The sequence below is a fragment of the Vicia villosa genome, unplaced genomic scaffold, assembly GCF_029867415.1.
Source record: "Vicia villosa cultivar HV-30 ecotype Madison, WI unplaced genomic scaffold, Vvil1.0 ctg.000794F_1_1, whole genome shotgun sequence".
Taxonomy (NCBI): Eukaryota; Viridiplantae; Streptophyta; class Magnoliopsida; order Fabales; family Fabaceae; genus Vicia; species Vicia villosa.
The window spans coordinates 164686-182786 of NW_026705351.1; the positions used below are offsets into that span (position 1 = coordinate 164686).

Consider the following 18101-nt stretch of genomic DNA (forward strand, 5'->3'; position numbering starts at 1 on the left):
GAAAGTGTGTTAAAAGTCTCGCATCAATAATATATCACATGAATATGTGTTTTTAAATGGAACAACCTGCACCTTACAAAATGATTTTCTAAGATTGAGTTATATCCAACCAAAATTCTTTTTGAAAAATTATCAAAATCAATTTTTTTTTACACACTTCATATTCAAGTTGATTTATATCCAACCAAAAACATTTAAAAAAATTATCAAAATGTGATTTTGTCAAAAAAAAAAATTTACACACTATATTCAAGTTAATTTCTTGAAAAGTACCCTAAAATCTTAGGGAAGAAAAGTAACTTAGAAAAGAGCAGACAGTGCCCTAAACGTTTGTCTAATTTGGTGAATGTGTGCATATCCCACTTTACACATAGTTTCTTCTTTTCTGATTTAACTAGGAAATTCCTTGAAACTTTAATACCGTATGTAATCAAACACAACAAAACACCAAGGCTCATATACTCCTTAATTACATTCTCCCCCCACAAAACACTCTTTAATTCTCTATTCTCTTCCCATTATTAACCAAATCAAAACACTCTTTAATTCTCTATTCTCTTCCCATTATTAACCAAATCAAATTGGCATGACCATAAAAGTCACAAAAAAAGAAACAAACGGGTGGCTTCATTTTTAGAACACCAATTCTCTTAAATTGTAAAACTAAAACCATCTCCATCTCTTATAAAAAAAATGTGTTCGAGATAGGTCAGTATCCACTACGGACAAGACATTAATACATATGATTACGTTTGATTCAATTATTATTTTTAAATAATTATTGATGTCGATTTGTTAATATCGTATGTAATTGGAATGTTCGTGTCTCAAAGCTATTTGATCATTGAGCACATCAATTGTATACTCTAATTGTAATTAGGAAAGTAGATTAAAGACAAAACAAGTACAACACAATTAATCAAAAGTTAAGGATCATGATTTTATTTACCTCATCAAATCTCTTAACAAAATTTATACACCACCTCACCAACTACCTTTCCATCTTGCTGGAAATCACCATCCCAAACATGCATGGCCCTTTCCACTCACTCTCTCATACTTAGACAAAAACCATTCCAAATACAAAACTACAAAAACTAATACTCCCCCACATTCAATTATTTCCACACTACCAACTTTTTTCTCCCTACAGTCCCAAAACCCAACCAAATAAAATCCCTCCACCACACACACATTTCCAACATAAATCCTTATACTTCCCAAACATAAACACCAACAACCTTGTCTCTCATACATAAACAAATAAAACATCATGGTTTTGGTTTTACTCCTTCTACCATTGCTCTTTCTAACAACCTCAACTTCATCATCACCTTCACATAACCTTTCATACCCTAATTTCCAACACCTCAACGTGAAACAAACCATTGCAGAAACAAAACTAAAGTTGAAGCCTTTTCATACAACAAAACAACCCCAAGAAAACCAAAAAGCCAAAACTGAAACCACCTATGAGAAATCAGAATCAGGAAAACTGAAACTGAAGCTACTTCACAGAGATAAAATTCCTACCTTTACCATTTCCCGTGATCATCGCAGCCGTTTCGATGCACGAATGAAGAGAGATTCCAAAAGGGTCGCCGCCGTTGTGCGCCGTGTCGCCGGAGCTTCCGGGTACGAAGCAGAGGAATTCGGGTCGGATGTGGTTTCGGGTATGGAGCAAGGAAGTGGAGAATATTTCGTAAGAATAGGAGTTGGAAGCCCGCCAAAAAACCAATACGTGGTTATTGATTCGGGTAGTGACATTATTTGGGTCCAGTGTCAACCTTGTACTCAATGTTATCGACAATCCGACCCGGTTTTTAACCCGGGAGATTCATCGTCTTATGCGGGTGTGTCTTGCGGCTCCACCGTGTGCAGCCGTGTGGAGAATGCAGGGTGTCATGAAGGGAGGTGCAAATATGAAGTTTCTTATGGGGATGGGTCCTATACAAAAGGGACACTTGCTCTTGAGACTGTTACATTAGGAGGAACTGTGATCCAAAACGTGGCTATCGGGTGCGGGCATCGGAACCAGGGGATGTTCGTAGGAGCAGCCGGGTTGTTGGGCCTTGGAAGTGGGCCCATGTCTTTTGTGGGCCAATTGGGCGGACAAACCGGTAGTATGTTTAGTTATTGTTTAGTTAGTCGGGGCATTGAATCGTCCGGATCATTAGAATTCGGACGTGAATCAGTGCCCGTGGGGGCTTCGTGGGTTTCTCTTATCCATAACCCACGGGCCCCGAGTTTTTATTATATCGGGCTCTCGGGCCTAGGAGTTGGGGGCCTAAGGGTGCCTATATCGGAAGATGTTTTTCGGTTAAGCGAATTGGGTGAGGGAGGGGTAGTCATGGACACTGGCACAGCCGTGACGAGGCTGCCTGTGGCGGCTTATGATGCATTTCGAGATGCTTTTATTGCTCAAACGACAAACCTACCCCGGACATCATCCGGGGTATCCATTTTTGACACATGTTATGATTTAAACGGGTTTATGACGGTTCGGGTTCCAACCATATCATTTTATTTCTTGGGTGGGCCTATATTGACCCTTCCAGCAAGGAACTTCTTAATTCCAGTGGATGATGTTGGAACTTTCTGCTTTGCATTTGCTTCTTCTTCCTCTGGCCTTTCTATCATAGGGAACATCCAACAAGAAGGCATTGAAATTTCAGTAGATGGAGCTAATGGATATGTGGGATTTGGACCCAATGTATGTTAAGTGTGTTATCAAAAAATACTTATAAAAAAATGGTCAATCGGATCTCGAAAAAAAATGGTCAATCGGATCTCGAAGGCTCGCCAAAGTCATGACAGACTATAAGGTCCATAGACAGACTTCAAGGATGACAGACTTTAAGGATAATATGTCAAGTGTGATGTAACATTCTAAATTTTGTTAGTATTAGTAATGTAACATAATAATGGTACTAAGATAATGGAATAATCAAGCCACATATGTGTCATCAAATGTTATATATTCATATTAATATATAGTCTAATCTCTCTTTTGATTAGCCCCTAAAAGTACATGTAAAAGTAAAGCATGTGAAACTAGTAGTTTTATTGAGTTTTTGTGCAAAAGTTAGCACTCTAAGTTTATGTACTTAAGCTAAAGGAAAATGTTTTTAGAATGATAAGAGTCAAACATTCCTAAAATAACCCTCAACATGGTCAAAAGAATCATAGAAAAGGTTATTTGCTCTGTTGGGCAAAAGAGTAATCTTTATATGTTGTAAATAGTGATGAGGAGATTCAAGATGACCCTTTTACTCAACTTGAAGAGTAGGAAAGAAATGATTTGGTTGGTCTCTTTCTACTAATGACTGAGCCTTTTCTTTTTTTTTCTTTGTTACTTTTTTTCTTTCTTTCACTTAAACAGATTCCACTCTCTTCTATCTTCTCTTTCTACCCTTGTGTGAAAGCTGCTACAGAAACTGAATCATGAGGGAAAGGGAGCCACCACCACTATTATAGATATCTGAGACCATTGTCTGTGGCTCTATGTTCTAACTTTGTTGGTTGGGACCTCAAGTTGGAGTGCAACCATATGCTTTTTCTCTTTTTGAGAAATGTGAGATTAAGAAAAATCACTGTTGTCTTTTTCTTTTCTTCATGTGGTTGATTATTGTCAGGAAACACAGAATACTTACATGTCCCATATGGTGATGTGAAGAGAACTGAATATGTGTGAAAAGTTTCTTAATCCACACTCATATATGTTCAAATCAAACATAAACAACAACCAAGCCTTATTCCAATAAATGAGATCGGCTACATAGAACTTCTACCATAATGTTTTATCCAAGATCATACTTCGGTCATATGAAAACATGTTTCTGGTAAAAATGTCACATTTTTAGAGGGATTGATCAATCATCATCTATGAGGTAATTTGAGAAGTGAAAATGATACTTTGTTTTTTATCTCCATGGCTGTGTAAGCACTTTATATAGGCCCACCAAAAGGCAAGATTGTTGGTGAAAAATGGTGAAAGGAAAGAAATCGTGCAATTGTACACTTTGATCAGAACTAACATCACATGGGATATACTTTGCTTTTAATCGTCATGTTTTGATGCTCCACTGATAAGTAGTTTAAAATGCAAACACAAATATATATTTTCACGTGAAATCAAACTTAGATGTGGAGTCCAAAGTATCGGCGCGAAATCAAACTTAGATGTGGAGTCTAAGATGTGGAGTCCAAAGTATCGGCGCGAAATCAAACTTAGATGTGGAGTCTAGAGTATAGCGGCGCGGAGGAGCCAACTCCAAAAGTGAAATTGCAAAATCAAACTTAGATGTAGAGTCTAGGGTATAGCGGCGTGGAAGAGCCAACTTCAAAAGTGAAATTGCATATGATGACGGCTATACTTATTTTTTAGACAAATTACATATAATATTATAAACATATATTTAATGCAAAATTAAATAAATAATCTAACTAATAAAATATTCATAAATCAAAACACACATGACTCTTGAAAACGTTTAACGACTATGAAGAAAGGTTAAAGTTGACTCTCGATTCAAATTTGATTGAAAACCCCAACATTGTAAATTTAAGGGGTAATTTTGGTTTTTTAAAGGAGAAAAGGATGGCGGGCCAGCCACCACTCTGGGCCAAGAACTGCTCTGCTCCAGTATATCCCATTATTCATAAATCAAAACACACATGACTCTTGAAGACATTTAATGTCTATGAAGAAAGGTTAAAGTTAATTGTCTACTGAAATTTGATTGAAAACCCCAACATTGTATATTTAAGGGGTAATTTTGGTTTTTTAAAGGGGAAAAGGAAGGCGGGCCAGCCACCACTCTGGGTCAAGAACTGCTCTGCTCTAGTATCCCGTAATTTACTCTGTAGTGACAGCACCAGTAAGACTCTTCTCATAGCGACCGGCCACTCTAGCAGACTCTTCTCCGCTATTGACCACTCTGGCAGAGTCAAACTCAATTTTATTCATGTTTAAATCAGAGTTAAACAAAATCACAATAAACTTAGCTCCACGTTATGATCAACAATTCCAAAGGGAACATCTTAACAACCTTTCATTGCTTTCCAAGCAAAGTAGTATTTAGAAAAATTGTACACTGTAAAAGAAGTACACCAAAGGTAACATCATCCTAAACCATATACTTAACTACCCTATTTACAGCTTTAAGCTATATAGCAGTTGGGAGGACAAAAATGCCCTTGTGGGCTTTCAAAACATATAAGTTACTACATGGATTAATTAATCAGGCCTCACCAGCTAACATGATCAACAAATGTCAGCAGCCAACAAAAAATCAGCCATACACCTTCATAACTTCACGTGGAGCCATCAAAAGCAAAACTTGAAGACCAATCACCATACATACCATAGTCAGCAGGGATCTATACCATGAAAAGATATTTAAGATCGTCAACTGTAAGCCGAGTTCCAGAACCTCCAGCATGGTCTTCACCGAAAGCAGAAGCCACCATTTTTCTTTTTTCATCCTGCACAATACAGGTGAACAAAAAAATAATTCAAAACTCACAAATCACCTCAATTCCCCACTGACTACTAAGCCTAACTACAGGAAACTCTAAATTCAAGTTTTGTTATACCAAGTATAACCTCATTTTAGCACATATAATAAAATTCAACTGATAGATATTAAACCTGAAGAGCCAGGATTCTATCTTCAACTGTATCTTTTATGGTGATCCGCGTCACAGTAACGGGACGAGTCTGTCCAATTCTATGAGCTCGATCAATAGCTTGATCTTCAGTAGTTGGATTCCACCAAAGATCCAAAAGAATAACATGACATGCAGCAACCATATTCAAACCAAGGTTTCCTGCTTTTAGAGACATCAGCATAACAGTAATCTGAAGAAGAAAAAAAAATATCCAAGTTAGTCAGCCACCAAAGACAACCTAGGTTTACGCATTTGAAACACACATTAGATAAGGGCCAAACCTCAGAATCAGTATTGAAATCTTTAACAGCTCTATCCCTCGCAGTCAGAGTCATCCTACCATCAAGTCTCCTGTATTTTATGCCAGACTGCTCCATTGATGTCTCAACCAAGTCCAACATGGTAGTCCATTGAGAAAAAATTATAGCCTTCAGTGGTCCGCCAGTTGTGCATTCTGAAAAATTTCTTGTGACTCTTGTAACCTTGACATCTGAATCGAAATCTTCAATATCTGAATCATCAGAAGGCGGTGAATCTCTATTGCCAGAAGTAGACTTCAATCTGCAACTTGACTGCAGAACTTCAAGGACGGCTTTGATTTTAGATGAGCTGTAATCACTATTTTGTACTATTGAATAATCAACAAGGCTTGAACTTCCAGAACTACTGCCACTAAGATCGTCAGAGATGCAACTCCTTAAAGTTGCTTTGGAGAACACAAGATCTTCACCAATTTGTTCTTTACAATGATTTGCAGGGCACATATTATCGTCACCTGTCAAATGTTCTGATACACATTGATAACAGAAGACATGGCCACACATTGAAATAACAGCGTCGTCGGGTGGATCCTGTTGAAACCATAGTACAAATCAGCCAGAGCCCTTAATGACAAAGCATAGCTACTATTTCAAACCATAGAGAAGTGGTCCTACTAATGTTAAATATTAGACATATAACAAAACATGTACTATAGGAATAGTAAAACTTGTAAATACGACCAAAAGTATACCAAATCACGCTCAAAGGAGGCATAATTGCAACAAAGAAACAAATAATGAAATTATCAGTTCAAAATTAACTCACATTGCAGACACAACATATAGCGGCAGTTGTTTCCAGACTATTGAACAGATTTATCAGCATCTCTTTTGGAAGCCTTTTTGCCATTTCAACAGAATCTTTTCCAACAGGATCAGAATTGTATTCTTTAACAAGAAGTGGGTGATCACAAGCCTGACGGAGACGTAAAAGCATCAGAAGAATATTCGCATAGTTTTGATTCACTGTGCCAGCAGCCGCATATGCCTGCAAATTACAAGCATTACTTTTCAGAACTACAAACTGAGAACATCCATCAGTGTAGAAATACCAGATGAACAAAATCATATAATTCGCAATTGACTTGCCCACTGTCAAAATAAATTTCTAGACGCTAATTTCAAAAAGAAAAAACAAACGGTATCATTACAATACGTTCAAGTTAATGTAAGAAATTTGAAAGGAAATAAACCTTAAATTGAGAACGTGAATCAGCTTCCAACTTCTTGTAGAAGGCCCGCTCTTCATACGAGAAATCCACCTTACTCAAATTAATTGTTTTAGGTGGTAAAGTGATTATCGGCTTGCCATCAAGCAAAGTTCCTGGACAAATAAATAAATTGATGAGTAAACACAAGAGACCAATAATCCCCCTCATACAGTAAACATGACTTCAACTTCAAGACACAAACCAATCAAGCTTACTCAAACAAACCACTCCCTCAACCTAACAATACTATATTTATGGTAAAACATTTGGAAACAATCTCAAATTCATTACATTATACATTATGGTCAGACTCAGTAACAGATATTAAGGATGAACTCACTGAATAGAAGGAATAATTCCATAATTCCAAAAGCAAGAAAGTTTAATACATCGACAATATAAAACTATTTGCATACTACACTCCATCAATAAATAATAAGTTCATTATTTATAAGTGATGAAGGGAAGGACTAAATGGAATCAATTAATTGATGTGCTTTTATGCTTTTATTGTAATATACAGGTATATCTAGCCAATCAAGGCTGGTTTAATAGATAGGTAGTCCTCCATTGGCAAGTTATTTTTATATAACCACTATAAACCCCTTGGAATAAAGCAAGGCGACATTCAAATATTTATACTAGAAAATTATAGTGATGAACTTTACTTGAGGAGACCAGCAACAATATTGCAAAATCACCTAAACCAAGCTAGGAAAACGGAAAATTTTTACAATCTATCCAGCCAAGAAATGAGCAGCCAGATTATTAAAAAAACTCACCTTTTGTACGACGTAGCATTATGGCCCTCAAAACTGCTTGAAGTTTTTTGTAACCTTGAATTGAATTTCTGGATATTGGAACTTTTAATGAAGAGTAGAATGATTTATACACAGCATAAGGATCATACTTCAGAAACCTAAAGTAGCTATATAAATCATCAATAGTATTCTGAATAGGCGTGCCAGACAAGCACCACCTTCTTTTGGCCCTAAGGCTGGAGCAAGCTCTGGCCATCTGAGTCCTATGATTCTTTATTGTTTGAGCTTCATCTAGAATAACCCTAAACCAACCTACTTTTGCAAGAGCGCCAGAAGCAGAATCGAAAGAAGAACCGTCTATTCCCTTTTTACCTTTTTTACCCTTCTTGCTTCCATTATATGTCTTTTTCCTCTTTTTTTTTACAGCAAAATCAGAGGATAAGCCAAAGTTTTCTCCATCTTTTTCATCCATATCATCATCCTCAACTAACGGTTGCTTGGGAACTTCATTAGTCACAAGAGAGTATGTTGTGAGAACCACGTCATATTTCGCAAGTTCAACAGGATCCTTTGTCCTACTGCCCCCGTGAAAGATCAAGACAGAAAGCTTTTCATCTCCAACTTTCTCTTCAAGTTCTCTGGCCCACTGCCGAAGAACACTTGCAGGGCAGACAACCAATGTACCAGCAGCAGGCCTTTTCCTGCTTGGTGCCCGTGTTGAACTACTCGGTTCAATAATAGGTTTTGTATCAGCGGATTCTTCATCATTTTTAAGCTTTTCCACATCAATACTACCATTATCATCATCGTCATCCAAATTCAAGGCTTCAGCTTTATGGTTACATGTATCATCTGTTTTCCATTTTATCTGTGATTGCCTTTGCATTAGGATGAGAGCAATTGTTGAAATTGTCTTTCCAAGGCCCTGTTTGAACAAGGTTATGAAGGTCAGATAAAAACACCCAACAGTCAAATACCATTTGCTACTGATTAAAAATGATGATTCAAAGATTAACCTGATCATCAGCCAAAATCCCCCCCAAGCAATGCAAACTCCTGTTTTCCCTCTGAAGCATCCAAGCCAATGCAATTTTCTGGAATATAAAGTGATAACAAATAAATGATCCAAAATAATTATAACATGATATAATACTCTGTTCCACAATATTTGCTACAGTATAATAGACAGACCATAATACCTGATGTCTCATAAGAGGGACAGCCATTATACCAGGAGGCAAATCGGCTTCTTTTAATGGTTGACTAATATCCTGCAACACCAAATTCATCATTCACAATATTCCGTCCCAACAACCTCTAAGTGATAATAAAGATTAATATACGACAAACTGAGAATTTAATGTTTGAAGCATCTTCCACAGATCATATTGATGCAGAAGAAGCGCCAATGAAGCATAAGATTTAAAATCAAATCATCTCAAAACCATGTACTAATTTTTTTTCGTCGATTTAACTGTCTTATCCCATACACCTGGCAGATTACTGTAATCTACAAATACTATTTTAAATGGGTGTTGTTATTGTATTTTCAATCCTAGAGGTATTGTTGTTTGTAGCATGTGTTGTTTGGGTTTGTATTTATGTTGAGACAGGTGGTATTGGTTTTTGTACTTTTTGAAGTATGCCCAAGTTTCCCTTATAGTTTCAGTATTAGCATAGTCTCAGGCATTCCCCTAAATTTAGTTCACACTTTCAGACATTAATGTCATATGTTTCTAATGTCCTATCTATACCACAGACATTAATGCAATATATAGCTTGGTAATAAGATACAACAGTGCTCTTTATAGAGGACTGGTATAAAGTGAGCTAACTAATAACTTTACAATCAGTTAGTAAGAACTAACTATAACAAAATCAACTGACAGCAGTGACTAATACAGAACCTACTAGAAGTAACTAGAAGGTACGGCACAAGCTAGATAGCTCTGCTAAAACATAAACACTATTTTCTGACAAGATGAATTCAAATAATAGTTTTAACACCCTAAGGTAAAACAATTTAATAACCTGGTGTGCCTGTATAGGAGTACGAGATATCTGGCATGTAGAAGAGTTCAAACCCTTCTAAGAAAGAAAATTGACATTGAACATCAAAAACTAAAACAACAAGCAAGCAAATTCACCCGATTATCCACACGCACTGCATCTTAAACCCAGCCAACAGCTATCACCAGTTTCTAAAGGAGTCAACTTTGACAGTATTTCACACGCGATATAAGTTCCAAATGAAGCTTCACAACATGGATTCACAATTAACGAAAGGTTTTTTATCAAGAGATGAAATGATCCTTTCAACTAAATGATTTTCACTAAAACCTAACTGACAGAATATTTCATTCATACAATTTTGAGAATCTAAGGCATTATAAATGCAAATACCGGGATAAACGTAATGAAATACCTGTAATGCTGCTTCATAAATTAGTCTCTCATCAGTTTCAGGAGCCCTTTCATCACCTACTCCAGAACGGTATGCTGATTCACTAGAACTAGCAAATGGAGGAGTTATTGCCTTTCCATTCATCAAAGATGGAGGAAGAGCTCTGGTCCCACCATTCTGATTCATGAAACGATCTCCATCATTGCCTCTGCCAATGTCACGAAAAAAACCCTTCTCACCGGACGTGCTAGGTCCTACTCCATGGGGACGACTCCTGTATGCATCATGAAGCTGACTGCTACTTAAGTTGCTTACTCTGTTATTAGGTACAAACGATGATGTTGGAAAAGCCCTTGTTTCAGATTGAAAAGATGATGGAAGGGTCCTCTTGAAAGCTTGTTGAGATGACATTTTCTGATAATCGGTACCATGAGAATTAAAAATTCGGGAATTTACTGTCTGATGTTGACTTGTGTTTCCATTGCTAGGACCAGGTTGAAAAGATGATGGAACGGTCCTCTTTAAACCTTGTTGAGATGACATTTTCTGATAATCGGTACCATGAGAATTAGAAATTCGGGAATTTACTGTCTGATGCTGACTTGTGTTGCCATTTGCCCTTCTTGAATCTGCACGTAATATTACATATAAGATGATTGCGGATTTAAAATGAAATTCCATCAGAGGGGATCTTTGATAAAAATCGCCTACCTGAATTCCTTTCAGAAGCAGCCCATCTTGGGAGAATTCTCCCAGGATCTAATATCTCCTCCAACTCATCATCCGACGAACTAATATCTATATACGCAATATCCATGGAATCTAGATAACAACTTTCTCTTTCCTCGGCCGAACTAGAAATTGAGCGAACCTGCATTCAAAGAGGATCATGATCATTTCATCATACATGAGAGTAAAATGCAAACCTTCTCTAAATGAAAACGGCTTCACCCACCACTTTTTTGTTAGGTTTTGAAATTAAACCAGAAACCCAAGAACCTAGATGAATACATAGTCTCCAAGTTGAGTAGATGAAATGATGAATATTGTCCACATTATCAAGCATCAGCCGGAAAGCTGAGCTACAATTCCAGTTTCCTTAACAAAACAAAAAAACCTATTTGCTAAATGGAGGAAATGCTTTAGTTTTCCCCCTTCTTTCTAACATATGCACTGCAAAAATAGAAGAAAACATCCAAATCATGAGTATATATAACCTGAAGGACATCAAAAGAAAACAGCATTTATTTTTTAGAACTCCAAGCCACAATTGTCAGATATGTACACCAAAAGGATTCATTATAGATATTAGAAAATCTGGTCAACAATATCATTATTCCTTTTTCATAAAAATCCAACCAATATGAGGGGGACATATAAGGGAAGAAGTATAACACATACAAATATCAATAAATTATTGCTGCTACCCAAGGTAGTTAGAATCGTGATTTTGATCAAAATTGGGGATGGAATATAAGTTATTGCTGCAACACACACGCACACGACCACGTGCGTGTACGCACACACTTAAATAAATATTATATAGAAAGATAAATAATACCCTCCAAGAAAATTACGCGAAGAAATAATGCATTATTGATTTCTTTGTTTCATGTACAAGGAGTTTGGGCCATAGAGCCCAATGCCTCCACCGTTTAAAAAGAAATAAAAGCAGCATTGAAGTGAAGTGGGCCCAAACAAGTCGATGCTTATTCCTCGCAATCTAATGTAAACTCTCCAACCCTAGTCTCCTCATTATCTCTTCTCTTTTCCCTTGTCTGCTCACTGTATGAAAAAAAGAACAGTGCTTTTCATGCAACCTGGCCAGCGAACTGGTTGCAAATCTGAGACACTGAAATGCCAAAGAATTGAAGATATCACCCATATTCAATTTTCCCCGAAAATTTCATCAATTCAATATAGGAAATGATTTCGCATGGGATTGGATAGCTCAGGGCAAAATAAATCATAAAGTTGCCAATTTTGCAAGGTAAATTGCGATATTTTATATTTTACTACCTTACTGCTACCCTCAGAATTAGTCAAGTGCTGAGTGAGAAATTTTCCTCCAATAAAATTCTTTTCCATATGAAAACAACGATAATTTTTCTGACCAAAGAGAACAGGTTGAGATTTTAATTAATTAGGTCGGGTCAACTACATGAATCCGACAAAAAATGCCATAATAGCTAGTAATGAATTAAGTCCATATTAGACCACTCAACTCTAAATCTATTTCCGCCTACCCTATTTGTTGTGGACTGATAGGCTCACGCCACTCATTCCCCTTTCCCTAATATGCAATTTATCTGCTCGATGCATTGCCAACTAACTAGTAACTACTTAATAAACAAGCAGAGCTCCATTCAAACAATTATCGAAAAACCCTAATAAACTTACCCCCAAATAAGGAACAAGGACATCCATAAAAAGAGTAACTTGAACAGTATATAAATAATGCAGCCAAAATCCATCACAAACTCATCAATCAAATCAATTTCCTGCTCTTAGCTACCAACCTAAACCTACTACCCCCATCATCAATAAACCTTACAAAATTGCATGATCAAAAATGCATTTTTTTTCGACACCAATTCATACAACAACAGAAATTACAATCGTAATAAGAACAATAGAAAACAAACAAACAAAAACCAGATCAAAGTATAACTAAACCTGATAGAAATCACAATCACACCCACATTCCAATCAAACAAAACCACCAAAACGAAGGTGAGAATCCATAAAATTCCAGTGAATAACTAACAATTGGGCTTAAATTTATGAAATGTGTGAAAAAGAGTTGATTTTTTGAACGGAATTTGAAGGACGCAACGGTTGAGAATTGAAAGAGAGACTAGGGTTCTAGAGCAAAACGCAGTAACGGAAGCGTAAAAGAGAATCAAAACGACATGGGTTTGAATTTGACTTACGTAAAATCGGTGACGAAGGCGGAATGAGAATGGATTTTAAGGTTTTGCACGATTCCAAATTTTTACTCCTCCGTCAGTTTTACTCTTGCCTTCACTTCTGTCTTCTTCTGTATATTGATATTTATATTCTTATATATACCTTGGACTTGTATTTTGCTTAAAAAAAATATCTTTTTTACTCATAAAATCAAATATTTTTTACTTGTAAATATTTTTTTTTAATAATCTACAAAAATAATTAAATAAATATTAGGTTTTAGTTAGAGATAACCAATTTAATTTCATTAAAGATTTTGTAAGTCTTTGCAAGATCTTGAATATATGAAATTTAATTTTTAGAAATATTTTACAACATTCACTCACACAACGTAAATTTGTATATCATCAATTTTAGATACAAAAATATTTGCGTTAATATGTACATGATGTTAAGCATATGGAGTTCTATTTTAGAAAATAATATCGATTTGGCAATATTCAAACAAATTTCGCATCAATTTTTTTATTACAAAAAAGTTTATGCGAAAGATACTGAATTTTGAAAAAAATTATTGACTTTTTATTATTAATTTCAAAAAAAAGTTTTTAAAAGATAAAGATATATTTTATAAAATTATAAAGCGAATGATTATAAATGGTATGTTATATATGATTATAATAAAAATATATTAAATATTAAAAATATTAAAAATATTAAAAATATATTGTTATAATAATATAGCAAGCTTAAGAGTTGTGGACTAAAGTAAAGTTTGAAGATCGAACTTGATCTTATATAAGCATGAGTCTATCTGTAGTTTAATACTACACGTTATAGTTCGTCAACCAAAGCTTAACACACCAGCATGTGGTTGACTCTAAATATAGCTTTGCACAAGAATAAAAGAGTGGTTGTCCCCTCAAATTAGACGCATAACTCAGGCTTAGGTTCCTTAGCTCATAGCCTAAACCCAAATACACAAACATCAATAACTCGTATTTTGGATTCTCTTACACAACGGCATGCTTAGTCGTCACCTTCATTCTCTCGCCCATTATAGGATAGGTTTTACCAATTGGTACCTCTAATCATCAGCCATATAAGCAACCTTAATCAGGTATGATCTAGTACCCATTCAACTATAAAGGCTCAACATAAGCGTTAATCATCCAATTATAACTCTAAAATACCAAGAGTTTTAATCATAACATATTGCTAAAATAACTTTTAATCACCCATATATACATCAGTAGGGCCTTGTTCATAACACCATGCTAGCAAAGTGCATCCTCTCTAATTTAACAAGAACATGTTCAGTTGTGACTTTGAGTTATATGGATTTTCCCTTTGATATTCTTTCTTTATGAATTAGTCCATTGTGTTTGTTTATTTATTGAGTTAAATATATAGTTTATATAATCATATCTTCACATGGTATATTTCTTGAATAAGTATTGTTGAACGAAATTGTATTGGTGTTAGGAATTTACACACAACTTGTATTATTTAACAGGTTTGTCGTGCATAACTTGTATTATTGCACATTTTTATTGTTGTCAACTATAAAATATGAACTTCATTATTGAGAGTGAATCTTGAAAACATCAAAGGATACAAACTTTGAGCTTTATAGGATATCAACTGTAGGAAATCTCGAAAACATCAAAGGGTGCAAAATTTTGTGTGTTGACTTGATAATCTAAAGAAGTCTTCATCGAAGGAAAAATTACCACCAGAAGAATAGGCACATTTTTCTTTGAATGGAGGATTTGGTTCCAGCGAAGTTGTATTAATTCCTTCAATATAGGAAATTGTGATAAGCAAAGAGACTTTTTCCTTCAGTTTGAGGAATTGGTTCCAAATGGAAATGGTTTTATGATTGAACTTAAAATTTTTATCATGCTAATTATTTGTAATAAACATATTTTCTTTACTATGTTCGAATTTTTGTTCGATTAGTGGCATGATGTCACGCATAATGTTTGAACAATGTGTATAACAACAAGATGTCATTACAAAAATAATAAACATGTACAATAAATAACAAGCAATTGTTAACTCAACTTGGTGCAAAGTCACCTACGTCTTGAGGGCATTATCCCAAATAAAGAAATTCCACTCTTAGTAGTCAATAGTACACGACAGACTCATCTGAATTCTCTTAGTTCAATGTCCTTTTCCTAATACTACTCGTGAACTTCGATCCAAACTCCCCCTAAATTTGAGATCCCTCTCCCATTCACTCAAACACTCTCCCAAGTGTTTGTACAATAACATAAACATATAAAGTGATGAATAATTGTTACACTACAAATACGTTATCCTCCTAAACAAAGTATGACAAGCCTTAAACAAAAGACTCAATGAAAACTAAAAACGTTAAGCTTCAAAATACAAGGTTTGGGTCTTCGCTTGAGGTAAAACACTTCATTAAATAGCAACAACATCTGGCATAAAAGCTCAATAGGGTTTTGGTACGAAAATTGTTGGATTAAAAAAAGCGCAAGAAAGATCAATCTTCGTAATGTTAAGTTTGAATCTTGATTAAAATCAAATCTAACTAAATATTAATTTGATATAAATATGAATTCCAATCTCTCGAGAAAAGAATTGCAAATAAAATATTTTCCACATAAGAATGAGCTTCAAATAAGATATTGAACAGAATAAAAAAGGAAATAAATCATATTATAGTGAAATTCAATCCATTAAAACACGCGTGCCAAGTAAGCAGCACGAGACACGAGATGTCTCATGTAAAGTTAGAACATCTTGCTTAACATGTTGATAATGAAGAGTTTTAAGGAGATGTGTCTTCAAACTAACAATTATTGAAGAGTTTGTAAAGAATTTTAGGAAGCTTGCAAGATTATGATTATTGTGACTGGTGGTGACAAATTCTAGTGAAAAGAATGAGGTTCTTCTCTATAGGTTAACCTTGGTACTGGTTTGTGGAAGCCTATAGACATGGTAGAATTTCTTCTCGATCTTATGATAGTTCATCGTTCAATAAATCGTGGGATCAAGGTTGATTGCCACAAACAAAGACTTAGAGCAAACTGCAGAAGCTGGAAGATTCAAGAAGCGATAATCGAGTAGAGATTTTGTTGAGATTTTGGCATAAAGGTTGTATACAAGTCAAGATTCAAATAGGAGATTTATTTTTCTCAGTATTATTATGGATTAGTGATTGTATGAACTCCTGTAATATTTGTCAAAACATATTGGAAGGTCTACTTTCAATAGAAAATCATGGGGAAATGGAGTAGGCTCTTGCAAGGACGACAGAGTAGAACCACTATATATCTCAGTGTACTTCCTCTCTCTCTCTCTCTCACTCACACAAGACCTGACATTAGCTTTTCTGTTTGAAGGTTAAGTTAACATATTTCCAACCCAACAAAAGAACATATGCATGTTCCTCTATTATTCTCCATTGCATCAAAGTTGCTTCTACTCAAGGCATATTCTTCAAATCAACTTCCAACAACACCCTCACTACAAAATATTTGACATTTACTAATGGCAAAAATCTGTTGGTAAAGGTCCAAAAACCTATACCAATGGACGTTTCATCAACTATAATCCCATATACAAACGGTAATTTTTTGGCCCAATATCTTATACCAACGACAATTTTTAGGTGTTGGACAAAATATTGGGCTATAGCAACAACTAATTACAATATTTAACAACTTTATCCACCACGTATTTCCGTTGATATAGCACGAAATTAGTCGTTGGTATATATCCTTGTTTTTACAAATATTTCTTTTTTATAATTAATATTTTTTATTTTTTACAAATATTTCTTTTTTATAAGTAATATTTTTTAATCATCAAATTTTGTCAATACTTTCTATATACACCACACAAAATTTAAAGCAACTTCAAAGAAAATTTCAATTATATTGTCAAAATAGAAACTCTTACAAACATATCAAAATAGATGTTACCACAACAACAAAAAAAACATAAAACATATCTAAGGTAAAAGCAGTTTCTAATCGGTACATGTATTTTGAGAATTTATCTTGTCTGAGACACTAGAAGCGTTTATAGCCTATTGAAAATAAAATAAACTAAGTTACAAACTCAACTTATTAAATGTTTTCATTATATTTGAAATATGAAGTCGAAGAGTAAAATATAATATACTTGTCTTGCAGCCTCTAACATAACATTCATATTCTTCTCTCCCTTTTACCTCACTTTCAATTCAAGCTAGCACTAGCAGAGCAGTAGGTAATGTACTTCTCTTACTTTTTCTTCTTATTATAACAATACTATTATAATTATTATATTATATAATTATATAGGTTCATTCATTCATATAATTTAAATAGTTACAGTACCGCGACGCAAATTGCAATTGCAATATAGGTCATATTACTAATATAGGTTGTTCAATTTCACATAGTTCAATATAGGTAATTAGATATTGTACTGCAATTGATATATACGTTTAAATTATTGTTATTTTCAATATCAAATTGTCTGTTCATTCAACTTATAAGGAAATTTCAAATTATTATTATCTTATTATATATTTGTTATATCATATTAAAATAGTTTAAATTTTTTTTTAGAATCTAATACTTAAATTGTAGTTTTTATTTTAACAGAAACTATACTCTCTTTTTTTTCTTTCTAATATAGTATTAAAGATTTTGGATAATTTAATAGGTTATTCATAATAGTAAAATTCTCTTTTAATTTTGTTGTTACGAGTTATTTTATTTAATTATTCGGTCTCGTCAATTTGTGTGTTACAAATTGTTTATCTAAAAATTCTCTTCACTTAATCATTAAATTTCAG

At 34.5% G+C, this 18101-nt stretch overlaps 2 protein-coding genes across 4 annotated transcripts; one reads left to right on the plus strand and one right to left on the minus strand.

Annotated features, from left to right (window-relative positions):
• Positions 1 to 1005: 1005 nt before the first annotated feature.
• LOC131631245 (protein ASPARTIC PROTEASE IN GUARD CELL 2-like) lies at positions 1006 to 3089 on the plus strand. Its single transcript, XM_058902041.1, has one exon. It carries the CDS (start codon positions 1274 to 1276, stop codon positions 2720 to 2722), a length of 1449 nt encoding a protein of 482 aa, XP_058758024.1. The 5' UTR covers positions 1006 to 1273; the 3' UTR covers positions 2723 to 3089.
• A 1893-nt stretch (positions 3090 to 4982) lies between these two features.
• LOC131631243 (helicase-like transcription factor CHR28) lies at positions 4983 to 13407 on the minus strand. Of its 3 annotated transcripts, none has more exons than XM_058902039.1 (12): positions 13303 to 13402; positions 11325 to 11542; positions 11081 to 11240; positions 10391 to 10998; positions 9165 to 9236; positions 8982 to 9059; positions 7987 to 8890; positions 7187 to 7317; positions 6760 to 6981; positions 5955 to 6524; positions 5654 to 5863; positions 4983 to 5487 (listed from the first exon to the last, which is right to left on the minus strand). In XM_058902039.1, the coding sequence occupies exons 2-12, from the start codon at positions 11433 to 11435 to the stop codon at positions 5383 to 5385; spliced, it is 3171 nt and encodes a 1056-aa protein (XP_058758022.1). In that variant the 5' UTR covers positions 11436 to 11542; positions 13303 to 13402; the 3' UTR covers positions 4983 to 5382. The 3 variants fall into 3 exon arrangements, with proteins under 3 accessions (XP_058758022.1, XP_058758021.1, XP_058758023.1); XM_058902038.1 differs by lacking the exon at positions 13303 to 13402 and adding an exon at positions 13046 to 13295; XM_058902040.1 differs by lacking the exon at positions 11325 to 11542 and having other exon boundaries at positions 13303 to 13407.
• Between the last annotated feature and the right edge of the window lie 4694 nt (positions 13408 to 18101).